We start from the raw sequence: 18,824 nt of genomic DNA, 5'->3' as shown, positions 1-18,824 counted from the left end.
AAACAGAGAGAAATGATCGTGCCCCAACTTGGGCGGTGACAGTAGCAATGGGGCTGGTAGAGGTAATGGAGAGATGCTTACGGGATGGAGTCGGTAGGACTCGGTAACTGATCATGAAGAGGAAGACTCAGCAGTCACCGCCTGAGACCCGGTGTTCCCCGTTACCCCGAGAGAGGCAGGAGGATGAGTTCCGTTTGGGGCACATGGAGTTGAGACGCAAGTGGAACTCTGAGCTAGTGAATTGGATATACAGGTGTAAAGTTCAGAGAAGAGATTTTAGATGGAAAAACTAGATGCCATGATGAGATTAGATGAACTAGGAGGCATTTGTCCGTGAGGAAGGACTTGTGGAGGAGGAGATGAAGGAGGAGATACGGATAGGATAGGAAGAAAAGCCAGGTTGCTGTGTTGGCAGAAGCCATTGAGAACCCATTGGAGGTCGGTGGTTTTTAACGTAGAGTGTTCGCAGTCTCTTCAGTCTAGCGGTTCCTTCTCCAGTGCCCACTGGCTTGCGGGGAAGACGACTTGGATTCTGTGAGGATAATTCAGTAGATGAGGAAACAGCGAGAGATGGAAGTACTGCAAAGGAGGAAAAGTTACCATAGTTGGTAATATAGCGTATTATTGAGAAACAGTTTTGAGTTTGGGTTTTGAAATTTGCAATGCCTGAGACACCATAAAAAAGATGTCCTGCTCTGAAATGCCCCTGTCAAAGTGTTAGACAAAGAGAAAGAAGAAGGCTAACAGGTGCGCACAGCAGCCAGCCATGCCCACCCGGCGTTCAGTGTGCCTGCCTGAAGGGGCGGGGGCCAGGCTGCCTTTTGCCTGTGTTTCTTGGTAATAATAAGCATTTGGTGGGGTTTTTAGTACATGTCAAAATATCTGTGTCAAACAACCGTATTAGCATTTACCACTTAGGAGCTTTGTGATATTGGACAAGTGACAATTTCTAATCCCGTTTCCTCTGTAGGGGATATTCGAATCTGCCTCAGAATTCTTGTAAGGAGTAAATATGAGTGTCAGTGAAGTGCTTAGCAGAGCATCCAGCTCCTCGCACCAAAAACAAACAGAACCACACCTCTGGGAACTAAGATGCCATTATGAGCTAATGGTGTTATCAGAGAAATTAAAGTGGATCAGCTAAGACACAATGAGAGTCAACTCACTGGAGTTGACAGTTACAAAGTAAACCTACTGGAGTTAATAGCCTTCCTAAATAAACAAGGAATACCTACTTGGAACATGTAATGAAAAGAAAATGTAAATTTCACTACAGAGAATTTACATTAATTAAAATTAAATGACTTAATAAAACTTAAAAATATATAGATCAATGGGAAGAAAATATAAATGTTGCTGATGACAAAGAAGGTAATTAATGTACGTGAATGGAGGGCATGGCGTAGTCCCGTAGTGGAAGTGGATGACAGTGTTGTAAGAATACTGGAAGTTTTCTTCAAAGTAACCTATGATTTTAATGTAGCCAGTTGATGTGTAGGTTTTAGAACTTCATGAGTGAAATTATAATAAAAGTGAGAATAAGGAAGGAAAATGATAATGTAGCTTTGTAGTGTTAAAATGTTCTATAAACACATAAGAATTTAAAAATTTTGATATGGGTATAAATAGATCAATGAAACAAACTTTGAGCAACAGTCAAGCATATATGAACTTGCCCATTCACTATAAAGTTGCTTTTTCAAATCAGAGGAAAAACTGATGTGGGGACAGTTGGGAAGCCATTTGGAGGAAAAAACTGAAATTTCTGCCTTTTATCTTGCAGAGAGTGAGAAGTTTAGTGCTATAGGTAATTGAAGAACATATAAAATGTTTATTTGACCTTCACCTGGGAAAGGATTGTAAGCATAATGCTAGGGAGGAAGCATAAACTTAAAAATCTCTAGATTTTGCCATCTAAAAGTTTCATGTAGCAATAAGCAGATAGAATTTAAATGGAAAACAAACCTGAAGAAGGTTATATTACATATGACTGAGGAAGGGTGATTGTCTTAATAAGAAAAGCCTTTCAATAAATAAAAAGGACTGCAATCCTAATTTTAAAAATATTGGCACACCATGTGACTGGGAAGTTCAGAAAAGAAGTGAACATGAAATGTAGAATTTCAGTAGTGATAAAAATTAGCAAGTTTAATGAGATACTCTTTCATCAGAATGGCAAAGGTTAAACATAATCACGTTGACAGGCGGTATGCACGTGGGAACGCGATATGGCTTTGAAGGTAGTCTAACCTGGAACTACCTATCTGTAGAGAAGCCTTAAGAAAATGCACACACACACTTTTTGTGTGAAATAGTCTGACAGGTGTGCAGAGAACACCAGATGTGTTCATGGCAGCATTGTTTATAATGGTAAAAAACAATGGCGGCATCCTACATGGCTTTTGATCCAATCTGTTAAATTATGGTATACATAGGAAAGAATAATACGCATTCATTAAATGGTTCACATATCGATGTATTGAAATAGAAAGGTTTTCCTGATTTACCACGGGTGAGGACAGGCCACAGAGTTTTTTTTGTTAAAGCTTGTGTATATTTATATATATTGCTATTTCCATATATTTTAACACACTTGTGAAGTATAGTGCTTTTCTCTGTGTAGTAGTATGGGTGATTTTTGTGTTAATTTTGTTAACGCTTAATTTTTTTCCTACAGTGAAGGAATATACATTTTACTTTGCAGTGACTTTTTTCTTCTGGTAACATTGATGTACATTGTAATATTCAGAAGTTATATCAATATATATAATCTTTCTAATCATCCACCCCTTCCCCCGATGTATACATACCTACACACACTCACTTCCCTGTCATAAAATTAGCAGTTAGTGGTAGAGTTGATGGAAGGAGTTAATTTGTGACTTGGATCCAGATGTAACCTTTCTTGGCTCACAGTAACTTTGTTAGTGGAGATGCCTGCATAACTCTGGCAGAGCAATTACTCTCCTTGGCTGGATTCTCCGGGTCTCTGTGGACCCACCCAAATTTCTTAGGCTTAAATTAATTAAACTCTATCCTATAGGTTTTTCCTCCAAGCTCATCCGGAGGATGGGCCTTTGCAAATTTCAAAGCTCAGGCATTCGAGGAGATAGAGTTGCTTTTATACTTTTTAACGCAGTTAATAGCATTTGTGGGGATCAGAACTAGGGAGAGTGGTGGCCTGTGGTGCAGGAGTGACACCCGAGCTGCGACTCTGGAGAGACGGCCGGGGCCATGTGACTGGCTCACCTGTAGCGTGTGGTCCTCAGACTAAGTTTATGTCCACGTTGAGACCATGTTTGTGAAGCCTTTTCTTTCCTGGCAGAGCAGGATATGGAGGACTCAGAACTAGTGTTCTCATTGTGGAGCTGTCTGTGCATAGAGGTTTCCAAGTATTTTCCAAGTATCTTTCTCTTCTAGGAGTTACGGTTGGCCAGTTGTTCCTGAACCTACTGGATGCACACCAGAATTACCTGGGGAGATTATTAAAAATACAGATTCTTGGGCCCCACCCCCGGAGACTGTGAGTCAGTAAGTAGATCTGGGGTAGGGCCTGGGAATTTGTATTTTTAAACAAGTAACTTCAGGTGATTCTGATGCTGCCAGGCTGGTATTTAGGATTCACTGGTCTAACAAAAATAAATGTGGTTTGGCGTGGTGTTTTTATTTTAGGTGAAAAGCGAACGAAAACAGGTGAAATAGAGTAGTTTTACAACAGAAGAACTTCTTTAATAATTAGCCTCCTTCGCCCCCTTTTGAAGTCGCTCCCCAAGTAGAGAGAAGAAGAGAGCTCGTTGGGAAGAAGAAAAAGACAGGTGGAGTGACAGCCAGAGCTCTGGCAAAGAAAAGAGTTACACCTCCATCAAGGAAAAGGAGCTGGAGGACTCGCTGCCTGACAAAAACGAGGAGGAGGAGGAAGAGCTGCTTAAGCCCGTGTGGATTCGGTGCACGCACTCGGAGAACTACTACTCCAGCGACCCCATGGATCAGGTGGTAGGTCCGAACGGGGAGGGAGGCTGCGGCCCGGCTTCCAGACCCTGGCACTCTTGGCCTTCCGTGCTGATAATTCTCCATGGTGGGGCCGGCCCTGTGCCCCGTGGGCTGTTGGGCTCTGCCCTAGACGCCAGCAGAGCCCCTCCCCAGTGGTGATAACCAAATGTCTGTAGACGTTGCAAAATGTCTCCTGGGGGGAACCCCCACCCCGTTTGAGAATCACTGCTATAGACACAAGCTGTTTTACAAAGGCAAGAGTGCAGTGCAGTAGGTTAATTGAAGTATCCTTCGGCCTGCATTTTTTGTGACACTGCTAATCTTGATATTGGTGGTTTTGTAAACTCTGCCTCGTGTAACTACTCGATGCAGTTTGTGGTGTGTGTGCGTGCACGTATATGTACGTGTGTGTGTTTCCCCGCCAATGGGAAGTTAGCAGAATTTGCGTTTGGGTCTTATAAGGCTGCTGTTGACCAAAGTAACCATGAGGAGTTTCCCAAGCGAATTGGCTGGCGTGTGGAATGGCAGGCGTGGTCACTCTTCGTGGGCTCCGGAGAGGCTCAGGCATGCGCTGCCCGCGGCGGGCTCGGCTGCCGCCCCTCGTTGCCGGGGTGGACTCCGCGGCCTCCTCCCTGTCCCTGCTTCCCTTTTCCTTCCCTTCCAGCTCCACTTCATTTTCTCTTGCTCTCCCTTTTTTTCTCTCCCTCCCTTCTCCTGACAGGTGTATTGCTTTCATCCCATTATTTATCCACGCAGAAGAGACACACAGTCATGCTCATTGGTTAAATGAAAGAGTGAAGGAATGAATAGCTACAGGTTTAGGACCCAGGAGGTTGCTGATATTAGATTTAGTGCGTGGGGTCTGAGGAGAGAGCATTCTGTTGGTTGGAATTTTGTGAAAATGGCTTTATCAAAGACTGAACCCTTACTTACGGGGACTCCCTTGTCTTCGGAAAGAAGGGTTCCAGCTCTCTTATAGTGGGGTGATATTTTACTTGTAAATTAGAGCAGCGCTTTAAGTTATAGTTCCTGTGATACAGGGAAGGGAAAGCTCACATACCGAGCACTTTTATAGTGCCAGAACTTTACTCCATGCTTCTCATATTATCTTATTTGATCCTCAAAACATCCTGGGAAGGAAAGTATTTGTCACTTAAGAATGTTGTTGTAAATATAGTCATGCACCATGTAACGGCGTCTTGGTCAATGATGGACCACATACACGATGGCGGTCCCATGTGGAGCTGGAAACTTTGTCATCTGGCGATTTTGTAGCCATTGTAAAGTCATAGCACAAGGCATGCCACTCGCGTGTTTGTGGTGGTGCGAGCCGTGTAAAGGTGTAGCCCACACAATTATGTACAGTGCATAATGCATGATGGTAATAAATGACTGTGTTATACTTTATGTGTTTACATTACTATACATTTTATTGTTGTTCTAGAGTGTATCCTTTCTATTTGTGTAAGAAAAGTGCTGTAAAACAGGGTGCCATGCTGCACTGGCGCAGCCTCCTGTGTCTTGTGCTTGCGCTGCGTCTTTATCGCATCCTTGTCTCTTGTGCCTGATGTAGTGCCGTGTTGTTTTGTAGCTAACGTGCTGTGCAGGCTTGGGGCCCAGGGCAGTGGGCTCTCCCACGTGGCCTGGGCGCTGGGTGTGTCGTAGGCTGTACCATCCAGGTTGGTGCAAGTGCCCTCGGCGATGTTTGCTCACGGCAAAGCCGTGTAACTGCTGCTGCATTTCTCCGAACCGCCCCCGTCACTACGTGGGCATGACTGTAACAGCCCTCGACGAGTCACGACTTCACCGAGCCTGGTTTATTTTTCTCAGCAAGGTGTCTGGAGGGAGGCAGTGTCCCGTGCTTGTTTCGTGGCTCGGTGAAGCCAGGGCTTTAGTGGGGTGGCTGCTGTCTCCGGAGCGCCCACCTTGGTTGCAGGGTGACCGCGGTAGCTCCAGGCTTCGCGTCCTTCCACGCCAGACCCAGGGTGCAGGGGGCACTGCTGGGTGGGGCCTTCCTCTAGAAATTTGCCCCGAGCTCCCACAGATCTTTTCTTTCATCCCTTCTCGAGAACTGTGTCTTCTCTCTTCTTCAGGGGTTCATTTTCCGTGGCTGTCATAACAAATTTCCACAAGCTGTGGCTTAAAACAAGACACTGCTATTATCTCACAGTTGTGGAGCTCAGAAGTCAAACTTGGTCTCATCGGCTGCCTAACGATGTCAGCAGGGCTGTGTTCCTTTTGGGAGAGAATCTGTTTTCTTGCTCATTCATGTTGGTGGCAGAGTTCAGTTTCTTGAGACTGTAGGCTTGACGGACTTGTCCCCTTGCTGGCGGGCAGGTGAGGGCTGTTTCCAGCGTCTAGAGGTCATGCACATCCATGGACTCGTCTTTCGTCTTCAGAACCAGCAGCGTGGGTGGAGCTCTTCTTGTGCTTTGCTTATCTCCTGCCTCTTCTTCTCTTGCACCTCTGACTGCCTTTGGGAAGGTTCTCTGTTTTAAAAGGCTCGCTGTATTTTGGGCCTACCCAGGTCATCCAGAATAATCTCCCCATCTCAAATTTTGTGACATTAATCACATCTGCCAACTCTTTTCAGCCATGTAAGATAACGTATTCAGGTTCTGGGGGTTAGAATGGGGACATCTTTGCGGGTGGGGAGATCGTGGCTCAGCCCACCTACCGAGAGGTCAGGAGTTCTCTGCCCCAAATCTGAAGAAAGTCATGGTTCTATTTACAAGAAAGAAGAGGACAATGGTTGCCAAAGGTGTTATTCTTAAAACAAAACAACAAAGTTGAAGACGGAGGTTGAGAGAGTTTAAACAGGCAAAACTTTTATTTTTTTCTTATATTTTTATGGATGTGTTAAAATTCCCACATAGAAGGAAGGCTGACTGACTGGACGCCCAACATCCACCCTTGCGTTTTGCTGTCGGGCGCAGTGATGTGTTAGGAAGGCCACTGCGGTCCCAGCATCACGGGGTCAGCAGCGAGGTGGGCCGGGGGTAGACAGCGGCCCCCTTTGGGGTGTGCTGCAGATTTCACGATGTAATGTTTTTACGCCTGCAAGGTCTAGCTCTTACGTCAGAGTTTAAGATGATTTTCAACCTGGGGAAAGAGCAGGAACGCATTACAGAACCCTGTGTTTGTGGTGTGTAGAGTGTGTGTGTACGTTTGTGGAGTGCATGAGGGTGTGTGTGCGTCCCTGTGTTTATGGGTGTGTGGGAGGGGTGGCGATATATAGGTTATTTCTCTTTGATCATTGGAGTAATGTGAACGGTAGACTATTGGTGATTTTCAGTAGTGGGGAATGTATGCTTTCTAGGAGCTTGTCAGGTATTATGAATTCTCTGGGGGTCATGATTTTTTTTTTTTTTTGGTCTTATCCAAAAGGCAAAGATAAACAGTTCTAATGTTTTTGAATGTTGTCAAAGTGCACCTTCCTGAGGACTGTGTCAGCCATAGATGTGTGTTTGATTCAGAGCTTAATTACCAGCCAGCACTGGGTATTTTGCTTTTCCATGTTTGTTAGATTTAGGGTTGAAAATGGCCCCTTGCTGTTACAAATCTTTGGTTACTTGTGAGGTCTTATGTATCTCTGGAAAGACTATTTTTAATATCGTTTCTAAACCTGATCCTTTATTTTTCAAAGGGAGATTCTACTGTTGTTGGAACAAGTAGGCTCCGCGACTTGTATGACAAGTTTGAGGAAGAGTTGGGGAGCCGGCAAGAAAAGGCCAAGGCCGCTAGGCCTCCGTGGGAGCCTCCCAAGACAAAGCTAGATGAAGATTTAGGTGAGTCAAAAGTTGCTGTGCCCAGACTGTGCTTTGGTTGTTGCTTAATCCCGGACTTTTGGGATGTGTCCTTGGGAGTCCTAAGTTGAAATTTCCTTTTTTCATTTTATTTTCCTTAATTATAGGCAGCAAAATGCATAACGATGGAACTTCCTTCTTTTTCATACTAGTTTTTCTCAGCCACGTTCAGCAGAATACATAAGAAATCTCATTTGCAAGGCACACTAACACTTGTGTCCCTTGTAGAACCGCCTAGGCATAGAATCAGAGGGACCATGCATAGTCCAGCCTCCCGCCAAAAGCGGGCGCCTGTGCCCGTTCCTCGCGCCTCTGACGGGCGGGCGGGCGGCCCCCGTGGCCCTCCCACTGTCGGGGCGTGCCCGGCCTGCGGAGGACGTGCAGCTCTGTTCCAGGGCTTCTCTTAGCTCACGTGGACGGTTTCCGTAACTTTCTCACATGGGAGTTGATCTCTTCTTTCACGTGTCTGAGGTTCCAAGTAGATGCTGTGCTCTTTGGGGACGGAAGTGGCTTTTCACCACGTTGTGTCCCTGGCCCCTGGCAGAATGCTGCGTACAGAGGAGGCACTCCTTACGCGTTTTCCTTGGTGTCCTGCGGCCCCTCTCTGCCCGCCCTCATTGTGTCTCCCATGCGGCGAGGCGGAATCCGTGGTGGGTAAGAGCCCTGACTGAACCAGCTGGCCTGGGTTTGACCCCCTACTCCTCCCCGTGAAACATGACCTTGAGCAAGTGATTTAATTTCTCTGCGTCTCACTTTTGTCATCTGTAAAAGACGGACAACAGTTGCAGCTATCTCATACAGCACACTCGAAAATACAGCTGGACACGGGTTGGGTTTTTATTACTGTGCTGTACTACATTAATCTCTTGTAGGGTTAATCTAAGTCCTAGGTCTGTTTTTTTTAATTGTGCTAAAATACATGTAACACAAAATCATTTTTCAGTGTACAGTTCAGAAGTGTTAAGTACATTCACACTGTTGTATAATCTCCAGACTCCTTTTATCCTGCTCCTCTGAAGCTCTGTTCCCATTAGACAGCAATTCCCATACCCCACGCCCCACGTCCCGCCGGTCGGTCGCTGGCGTCCACCATCCTGCTTTCTGTCACTATGAACCCAGCTACGCTAGGGTCTGCGTGTAAGTGGCATCGCACAGTCTTTGTCTTTTCAGACTGGCTCACTTCACTTAGCATAATTCTCGGTCTGTGGTTTATCCAGTTACTTCCCATGTCTAAAATCTTCTATTGCTACTGTTGAGAGAAAGAATTTAAAATCTTGAGTCTGGCTGTCGGAGCCTTCAGTCTGTCAGTCACGGTCCTTCCGCGCCTCACCTCCCTGCATTTTTCTGTGGGACTTGCCTCCAGCCCTCTGGGTTCCGTTCCTCTTGCCTTCTTCTCCTCCGCCCACCCCACCTGCCTCCCTGCCCAGCTCTCGTGCGCCCCTGCCAGGAAACTGTCGGTGACCTTTCCAGATCAGGGGGGACTTGCTCTTGTCTGAATTGCTGCACTTTTTAAAATGAGAAACCCCATACTATTGTGGTTTGCATTTTCTCTGCCATCGTCATGAAGTCTTTCTCTGTGGAAATCTTCGTTTGCTTTCCCAGCTAGATTGTGACTTAGCATCATGGGCTGTAATATTTGTCATGGTATTGCAGAGCAGAGCGCTTGGGCAGAGCAGGCACTCAGATAGTTGCTGGAAGAATAAACTGTCTTTACATGAAGAGGTTTGGGTCACTCGGATGTCACCCCTTCTATACGTCTTGTGAATTTTTCCAACCTCTCTTCCTGTCTCTCCCCTCACCTCTGTCAGAAAGTTCCAGTGAATCCGAGTGTGAGTCCGATGAGGATAGCACCTGCTCAAGCAGCTCAGACTCGGAGGTGTTTGACGTCATTGCAGAAATCAAACGCAAGAAGGCCCATCCCGACCGACTGCACGACGAGCTCTGGTACAATGACCCAGGCCAGGTGCGCATGTGTTTTATGTTCTTGCCGTGACGGTTGCAAACCCACACATCACGTTTACGACTCCAGGCTCCGAAGATGCATGTCGGCTGGTCTCAAAACTGAATTTTACTCTCAGGGCTGTGCGTCATCCTTCAGAGCTCATTTCTTTTCAGCTTCAGAGTTCAGCTCCAGAGCATAAGCACCGGAGCAACTACCTCTTGAATCATATTTGACGACGTTGGTAAATCCTGTGTGAGAGAACCGGATAATGGCGCTGCCTCATTAAACTTGCAGTAAATGGAAGGAGACAAATGGTAGGGTGAGGGAGAGAGGACCAGCAGGTCTTTTTAAACGCAGTTCGTCTGGAAGGTGTCTTGTAGCAATGTAATAAACAATGTCTTCAGTCTGATAAGACTTCATTTTCTCAGTTGGTAATAGTCACAATTGCATGTAAGTTCTCTTCCTTGTTAAGCATGTTCGAGCTAATGATGTCATAGCTGGACATATTTTTATTTCTACATACTGTTTTGTTCTGAGGTACTACATAATACAAGATAGTATCTTTATAAGAGATCGGTATTTTACAAATGTACAACACAAACAAAAATAGAATCTAATGCATATGAGGTTATTAAGCATAATGAAACATACACCTATAAAAAGATAACTTAAAATTTATATTTTGCAAATAAATTCATACCATTCTATGTTAATTTGAATGCTGTCTTTCTGGCTCCTGTGAGATGACAGCTATCTAAATTTTTTTTTCAATAGGACTAGTACAGTTAGAATGCCTGACGGAAAGGTACCTTGGGTCCCTTTTGCTCCCTTTGAATTGAGCAGAAATGTTTGCAATTGTCAGTGCATTTTTAAATTTCGATATATTAACCATGTACATGATCTTTTAAACAGTCTAGTGCGTTTTAACTCACCTACCACATAGTTTATACACTTAAAGTGTACAATTCAGTGTTTTAGAATATTCACAGGCTTGTACAACCATGGCCACAGTCGGATTTCAGAGCATTCTCGTCTCCATCCTGCGTCCGTTGGCGGGCGCCGCCCTCGCCCTCACTGTGGGATTTGCAGTGGATGGTGTGCTGTTGAGACGCCTGTGCCTTGGTCTCCATGGGTTCTTAGCCCCGGCAGGCGTCTGTGCAGCCCCGCTGCTGTGCTCCGCCGCGTCTGGTTCTGGGTGCTCTGCAGAGCCGAGCCCTGCCAAGGGCTGATCTGCACGAGGGCCCAGGCCCCGGGCAGAGGCAGGAGTGTAGGAAGCCCGTCTGCTCGCCCAAACATCTGTGAGCACGGGGTGATTTTCCCACATTTTTCATCCCAAGGTGTGACCATCACAAGGAGTGTGCTGTGACTTTTGAGGGGGTCCCATCTCATCTCTGTGTGCCAGCTGTTCCTTCGGATAATATCTTAACCTGATATGTTTTAAAGGCAGCAATGTTATTTCTCTGCTGTACCACCTGGGGCTTTAGATTTCCCAAAAGGATAAAGAAAGTTATAATATTCACTTTAATATTTCTTTTCAAAGTTTTATTGAGATATTTTCATTAGATACAGGGAGTTACAAATCTCTAGAACTTTTAAAGAAATGTGTGTGTGTTTATGTAAACATGTATGTTATGTGTTTTTTTATATATATACACACACAATATGTATATTTTTATTAATACAAAGAAAGTGAGAAATGGAATTCCCCTTTCCCTTTCTCCAAACGGATGCTCCGGTCTCCTCTTTGATTCCGCATCACCATTGATGCTGAATGAAGTCATGAAACTGGCCTTGAAGGCCCTGGAAGACTTTGGCCTCGGGTCGGCCTGTTTGGCCTGCTTGCCCACACTCATGATGTGCTCCATCGGATGGCACTCACCTCCCTGGCGCGCAACGTAGCGTCTCTCCCTTCTCTTCTTTCCTCATGAGGGTGTCTTATGGAGAATAACCACCTTCTCTTCCTGTCCTGGTCAGCTGTTCAGATATTTCATCTCTTTGAAGCCAGTGGTATCTCCATTAGACTGACATCTTTTCCCTTTTCTTTCAAATTACTAAGCATGTTATGTGTATGGTATTTCTCTTACCTAGAATAAATATTCCTTGAGTCCATGGACTCCGCTGCCCCGCCCCCTCCAATGCTCAGCAGTCGTCTTTCACCCAAGAGGCATTTAGGAATTATTCACTTGTTGAGTCATGTGGGTGGAGCTCATTTACAATGAATTCACGTAAAAAACCAGACATAGGCTTACCTGATCAGTGTTGAGAAAGTTTTCCTGGTTCTAGTAGGCATTTTCTTCTCTCTGCTTCGGATAGCTTTAGGTTTCTCTTTGGAAAACATTTAATCTGCTGGTTACGTTCACAGCATTTTATATGTTCCTTCAGGATATAAAATATGCTTTTATGAAAGAATCATTTTTCCTGAAATAGGAAATAGGAGAAGCGTGCTGCAGAGTGGTAGGAGAGGATGGGGCACACAGGGTGCTGACACTGATATTTCCTGCCTGGCTGCACAAATGACTTGGGAATCCAGCGTCGTCATACAGTTCCCTTTTATCAGACAATATAGACAGTTTGCAGCTTTATTGGTTTTGGAACATCCGTTTAATCTTCTAACTGTGACAGCATCTTCAGAGCTTCAGTACTCATGACATTAAAACCCACACAGTGTCCGAAGCATCATCGAGCATGGTGTGGACTTGTCCCCCAATAAAAATGGATTCCCTTCTGTTTCTGACAGATGAATGATGGGCCACTCTGCAAATGCAGCGCGAAAGCCAGACGCACGGGAATTAGACACAGCATTTATCCCGGAGAAGAGGTAACTGGTTGCGGTTATTATATTTGTAGGCTCTGAGAAGCCAGAAGAGCACAGATGCTATTGCTGTATTTTCCCCCCATAAATGAAATGATATCATTGAAAAAGTCTTTCATATTTTCTAATTGTCTCCGTTCCTGATAATTGGAGAAGAAAAGTAGTTGGGTTTGGACTTGGAGTGGGGAATGTTAACAGGGTACCATAAAAAGTTTTGGAAGTTTCATTATTTAAAATAGGCACGGTGTCTTTGAGTTGGTTATTATATTAAAACTGTATGTATTGTAATATTTTTTTCATGTTCTTATCACAACTGGTTATGAATTAGCCTGGAGAAACGATCTCACTGGGTGCTCACTAGGCGCACGTCCTCTTTCCTTTGGGGACCTGCGATCTGCTGTTGTCTTTGCTGGTCTTTGTTAGTCTGCGGTCCCCACCACACTGAGCATCACAGGGACTGTTCCAGCTCTGCCCCTCAGCCCCTGCTTCGTCAGGGAGAGAGCGGCTTGTCGGCCTCCTCAGGGAGTGGAGCCAGGTCGGGGGCCCAGCGCTGGTCATGTCGGCGGCTGGCTGGGTGTCCTGCCGTGGCATTTAGCTGAGCTAGCTTAGCCTTGTAAGTGTGTCCGTGCTGTTGGGCTTATGGGAAGACCTCCTCTGTGCCGTGGTGGCCGTTTCATTCCTGTGCCCATCCTGTCAGCTCCGGGGGCTGAGGACCGAGGCCGGCTGACCCTGTCTGGCTGACTCGGTGGCTTGGTCTCCTGTAATGGGTGCTCTCCAATGGACATCCACGTGTGCTGTAGATATTGTGCTCACTCCCATTCGTCCACCCTCTAGCCTCTGGCCCAAGATCTTCTTGTCCCTGATCTTCCGATTTTTTTCCTTTTAGGCCTCTGACCAGCTGGCATGGCCACGTGCTTCTGCCATGAGTCCACCTATATTCTAACCTCAGGCTACTTCCCTTTCCACACAAAGTGGATGACCAGGTATACTGCCTGAAACTGCCCGTGGGGAAGATTTCCCCCATCACTGTCCCCCAGAGCCGTCCCTGAATGAGGCTGTGGCATGTGGCACGGGCGGGACTCAGCTTGCACCCCTTCCTGACTGATCCATTTGCAGTCCAAGCTTGGGCCCGCCTTCTGCTCCCGCCCTTCCATCCGTAGCCATCCGCTGAGGAGGCGGTGCTGGTGCCACAGAGGTGGGCCACCTGCGTATGCAGCTTGGTTGTGCCTGCCACGCTTGCGTGTGCTTGATTTTGGAGCCATCTTGTGATGGCTCATTTCTGGTCCCACGCAAACCGGTGCCTGGGCGGGGCTGACAGCCCAGCTTATGAAGGCAGTTCCAGCCACATGCCTGTTTGCTGTCCCGGGGCCTTGCCTTCCATTCCTGCCAGGGCCCAGTAGCGCACCAGGGATTGTTGCTCGGAGGCACGTAGTTTTCACTCCAGGTGGCATGGCTTTGCCTCAGAACCCAGAGACCAGCGTTGTGATTCTCCCCGTGTGGCTACAAACTTCTGTTGGCACCTTTCCCACCAAACAAGTCACTGAATCGTGTGGCCCCCACGGCAGAGCTGCCAGCCTTGCAGCTTAGAAGCGCCGAGGGCTTGCTCACCCGAGCCGTGCCCAGAGCTGGCAGCATTTCATCCACTCTGTCAGTGGGCCAGGGCGGTATTCCTAGGTGGGGACTATGCTGCCTCCAGACCCGAAGCGGCCCGTTTGATGGAAGGTGAATTAATTTGTCTTTTACTTTGGATGGATTTCTTGGCACTCCCCAAGTGCCAACTGACTCCTAATGAAGGCGTGGCTGTGCTAGGTGCCTGATTCTCTGTATGGCTTCTCTTCACCTTGTGGAGCGTGCGTTTCACCTAGGCTTTTAGCTTGATCAGCGTGGTAACTCGAAGGTGCGGTGGAGCACTGTAACATTCTGCAGTACGTCTGGACGCTCAGGAGCTTTTCAGTGGGTTATGACAGTGAGAGGGAAAGTTAACGTAGGCTGGCGACAACGCCATAAATGTTGTCCGTTCCACGTGAATGTGAATCATTTCTGATCCTTACTGATTGGGATGGAAAAGAATCAGCAAATCAGTTGCCACATATTTTGTACCTGAGGCCGCATTAATCTGCTCTAAGCTACAACACCTGGCCCAGCAGATGTACTCAGAGCTACCACTTGGTTGCGCTGTGGTGGTCTGTAGTTTTCCTCCAGGGTCCATACAGTTACTTCAGGAGCCAGTTTGGTGAGTTAAACAGAGATAGGATCGGGCCTGCTATCCCTGTGTGGTTCGGATCCAGAGGGTGGCCCTAACCACCGTCCCCCCCGAACGATGCTGTTTTTGATGCCCAGGTTGCGGGGGGTGGTGATCTCGGGGGCTTCTGCTTGACCTTTTGCATTGTGATGGCTCATTCCCCGCAGATCAGTGATCCAGTTTGGGGTGGCACTGTCAGCCAATTTAATCAATTCTACTGATATACTTGGGGACCAGGAAGATGACTGCTAGGTGGATTTGTAGACTGCGTGGACCTACTGTAAGCCAGGCCTTGGTGAAGATTTTGTCTTCTACCTTGGCCTCATGTTTTCCACTCCACCAGGGGTAGCAGGACAATGCGTCCAAGCTCTGAGAATGGGCGTTGATCCAGATGCTGTGTCCAGCACTCCTGGAACTCTCTGGACTTCCTCTTTCCCCAGTGTACTGTTACCTGTGTAGATAGCCGTGGGGCCCTTGGAGGAAGGACAGAGTTGTCATGAACATTTTTGTTTGTAATGGTGTTGCAAGGCCTCCTGGGAACTGGCCACCACTTCAGGCAAGGAATCCTGACTATTGGAGTAAACTGCTCTCAGCCACTTGGTTATCACTCCTGATTTCTCCTGTTGGCACAGACTAAGTAGTACTCTTGTCAGCTGCTCATTCATTTTGTACCCGAGGACGCCCTGTTCTATTGACCACGTCCAGGACCCTGTGTGTCAGACTCCCTAGACTGCTACTTCAACCTTGCCGGTCGTAGTGACAGTTGTGTGACCCGGCTTCTAACAGTTAGCCCCGCCATCTCTCTGGCCTCTCTGTTTTCAGAGTCCTGCCATACCGGCTGCTGCCAGCCAGCTGTGCTCTGTGACAGCCTCTCTTCCAGTCAGCCCTGGCTGCAGAGAAGGCCACACTGATCTTCCTCGTGATGCTGGTGGCCCTGTGCCTACACCGTCCTTTTGGTCCTGTAACTGCCCTGTCCCCGGGGCCTTCCCATGGAATGTGATTATCAGGTGTAGTTTTCAGTCATAGGTATTACAGCCATTCCAGCATGCCCACCTCCTTGAGTCTTTGAATTCCTTCCTCCTCTGTCCGTCACGACAGTTTGGGTATTTTAACCTTCCTCTGCGCAGGCCATCGTGTTTTCACGCTTTTAGGAGATACCCCAGCACGGAGTGGCTGGCATCTCCTGGCATCCCAGACTCCTGAATGCCCCCAAGCCAGCCATGCCTTCCTTAACCAATCCCGTGCTCCGGCTCTTTGGATCCGGCTCACTCAGCGCCCGGCCCTGTGCAGTCGCCTGCTGCCGGAGGTGCTGGCTGCCTCCCACAGCTCCGTTAGAGCATCGGCTCTCCTCCCAGCACCTCCTCAGCTGGGGATGCTGTGAAGTGGCCCTAATTGTAGGTCTGTTGGTCAGGAAAGGAGACTGGGTGCTGGGGTCGGGGGGAGGGGTGTGGATGCTCTCAGTTCCCTAACCTTGACATAACAGACCTCCCTTTAAGGACCAGCCACTCTGAGTTAGATGAGCCCTGGATCTGGTCCTGATTTGCTCTGATCTCTTGCTGCCTGTGAGGAGAGCTCTGTGCGCCTCCGACAGTCTCCTCCGGCTTTCGCATCTGGCTTTCAGCTGCCCTTTCTCCTCTGCTGTTCATGTCTATAGAGCGTCACCTGGGAACTCGTTATATTCTCAGTCTGCATCAGCTGCTGAATCCAACTCTGGAGGTGGGGATCAAACAGGCTGGGATATAGCAAGCCCTTCAGGTGATTGAAATGGGTGCTAACATTTGAGGAACGTGGTGGAGAGTCCATGGTGCTTAGCAGTAGCCGTCCGTCCCGTTACCCTCCCCACTTCCATCCTCTCACGGTCTGAAACACCTGCTTCCACTGGCACAGCCTCCCGATTCACCATCTTTAAAGTTTCAGTCGGTGTGCCACCTGGTGCCAAGGGCTGTGTGCCCCACCCACCCCGCGGTGGGGGTCTTTCCTGCCAGTTGGGTGGTAAGTGATTTATCTCGAAAACCCCCTCTTATCTCTCCTGCTGTCTTGGATCACTCTTGGTACCAACTGTCCCACATTGGATTTCCCAGAAGCAGATGCTAAGATGGAGTTTGGGGCACGTGGTGCTTCTTTGGGACCTTCGCCTGTGAAAGGAAGAGGGTGGAAGCGGGATGGGATGGAGGGATGAATCAGACTCTGAGTCGGCCCCCAGAAAGTCCCGTGCCCGTTGGGCGGGGCTGCGATGGCCGGGCGTTACAGTCTGCCCCGCCCGGGGACTGTCCCCGCAGCGGGCAGCAAGGCCCCCTTGCCAGCGGTGGGGCACGCGTCTCTGCCTGCCGCAGGTGCCCGCAGTTCCAGCCGTGCTCCCTGAGCTGCCTTTCAGTTTTCCGTTCCCTGACGTGAGCCCCATGCTGATTCTATTTCCCCGCCTCTCCGGCTTCCTTCACCTCTGGCCCCTTCTCTTTTCACTGGGCACACTTAATCTTTTCCCTCTCTCCCTCCACCCCCATCAAAACCTGCTGCTAATCCTTCTGAAATGATTTTTCCTGCCTTTTTTTCCTTAGTGTATTGGGAATTTAGCCAAAGCTCAATTATTGTGTTATTTTACAAAAAAAAAAAGGAAGACAGGCATGCAAAGTTAGATTTAGAAAGATTTTTATGTTGTCCAAACCCGTCCTGTTGCACATGAAGAAATGAATTGAGTACTGGGGACCAGCCAGCCCTTCTTATTTATCTACTCAGTGGTAAAGTGAATATTGTTCTTTCCTACTAGCCTGTGAAGGAGCACACAGAAACCTCTTTTGTCAGAAATGGAGCTCGGAAATACAGTCTATTTTAAAATAAAAAGACTTTGCGCCCAGTATATTGCATGTAATCTCACTTCTGTTTTTCCCTCAGGCCATCAAGCCCTGCCGCCCCATGACCAACAATGCCGGCCGGCTTTTCCACTACCGAATTACAGTCTCCCCTCCTACCAACTTTTTAGTGAGTTCCTAGTTCCTAACAAAATCGGATTGCATTTATTTTAAAATGTAAATAGGCCGAATGTGTGTCAATAGGTTACAATGTAAATAGACTAAGTACTGATTCAGTTCTTAAATGTTCTTTCTTTTAAATATCCTATTTTTATGTTGATAAAGTTGGCCTTTATCACAATGACTTTTACCTTCTTCCTGTACTACTTTGGGTACCTTTTTTCATTCTTACTGTTGGTGTGACAAAAGAGCCAAAGAATGACGGAGCTGTGGAGTTGGAAGAATGTGAAGAACACTTTCACACCTCTTAAAAATCAGCGAATAGCTTGTGTGTTACCTAGTGACCCAAACAAGAAAATCTGTTGTATTTATGACAGTCATAATAATACTTAATTTTTGTTGCCTATGGTATTGGGCTCCATTCTTAGTATTTGACATATATTAACTTATTTGTCACAACAAAACAGCGAAGCAGATAGTATCCTCACTATACAGATGGGACAGTGGTCAAAAGTTTACAGATGAGCTTAAATAGCTTGCTCTAGATTATTCAGGTAGTGAGTGGCAGAGTGGAGATTTGAACCCAGGCAGCCTGACACCATTGTGCACGGCTGTGTGCTGTTCCACCATGCTATGTTGCCGTTCACAGTACAAAACATAGTTCTAGTTACTTGTATCGTCAAGAGATTTCAATAGCAAAATTAGATATAATTTATATACCTTAAAATTTACCCATTTAAAGTGTCTATTTTATAATTAGTCTTTTCACAGAATTGTGAAACCATCATCACAATCTAACTTTAGAACATTTTCATTGCCGCCAGAAGAAACCTTGTACTCAGGAGTAGTCAATTCTTGCCCACCCCCAGCCTTCATTAAGTGCTAAGATGGTTTCTGTCATTTGCCTCTTCTAGATATTTCACATAAATGGGATCATAGAACATGTGAACTTTTTGGCTTCGGATTTCACTTGGCATGTTTTCAAGATTCACCCATGTCGTAACATGTGACATTATTCCCTTTTATGTCCAAATAATAACTCATTGTGTAGACATACCGTATTTTA

General features: G+C 46.9%; 1 protein-coding gene across 1 annotated transcript in view; it reads left to right on the top strand.

The window, feature by feature from the left end:
• Positions 1 to 18,824, top strand: part of DROSHA (drosha ribonuclease III) — a 104,660-nt gene that overhangs the window by 11,532 nt on the left and 74,304 nt on the right. The window contains exons 5-10 of the mRNA XM_054583909.1: positions 3,421 to 3,531; positions 3,762 to 3,993; positions 7,637 to 7,778; positions 9,605 to 9,759; positions 12,476 to 12,556; positions 17,682 to 17,768. Coding sequence (XP_054439884.1) covers positions 3,421 to 3,531; positions 3,762 to 3,993; positions 7,637 to 7,778; positions 9,605 to 9,759; positions 12,476 to 12,556; positions 17,682 to 17,768 — 808 coding nt within the window. The remainder of the gene's footprint in view (positions 1 to 3,420; positions 3,532 to 3,761; positions 3,994 to 7,636; positions 7,779 to 9,604; positions 9,760 to 12,475; positions 12,557 to 17,681; positions 17,769 to 18,824) is intronic.

Source organism: Pteronotus mesoamericanus, unplaced genomic scaffold, assembly GCF_021234165.1.
Source record: "Pteronotus mesoamericanus isolate MK-2021 breed Mesoamerican mustached bat unplaced genomic scaffold, CSHL_Meso_final contig_75, whole genome shotgun sequence".
Classification (NCBI taxonomy): Eukaryota; Metazoa; Chordata; class Mammalia; order Chiroptera; family Mormoopidae; genus Pteronotus; species Pteronotus mesoamericanus.
This window is presented reverse-complemented; position numbering and strand designations above follow the sequence as displayed.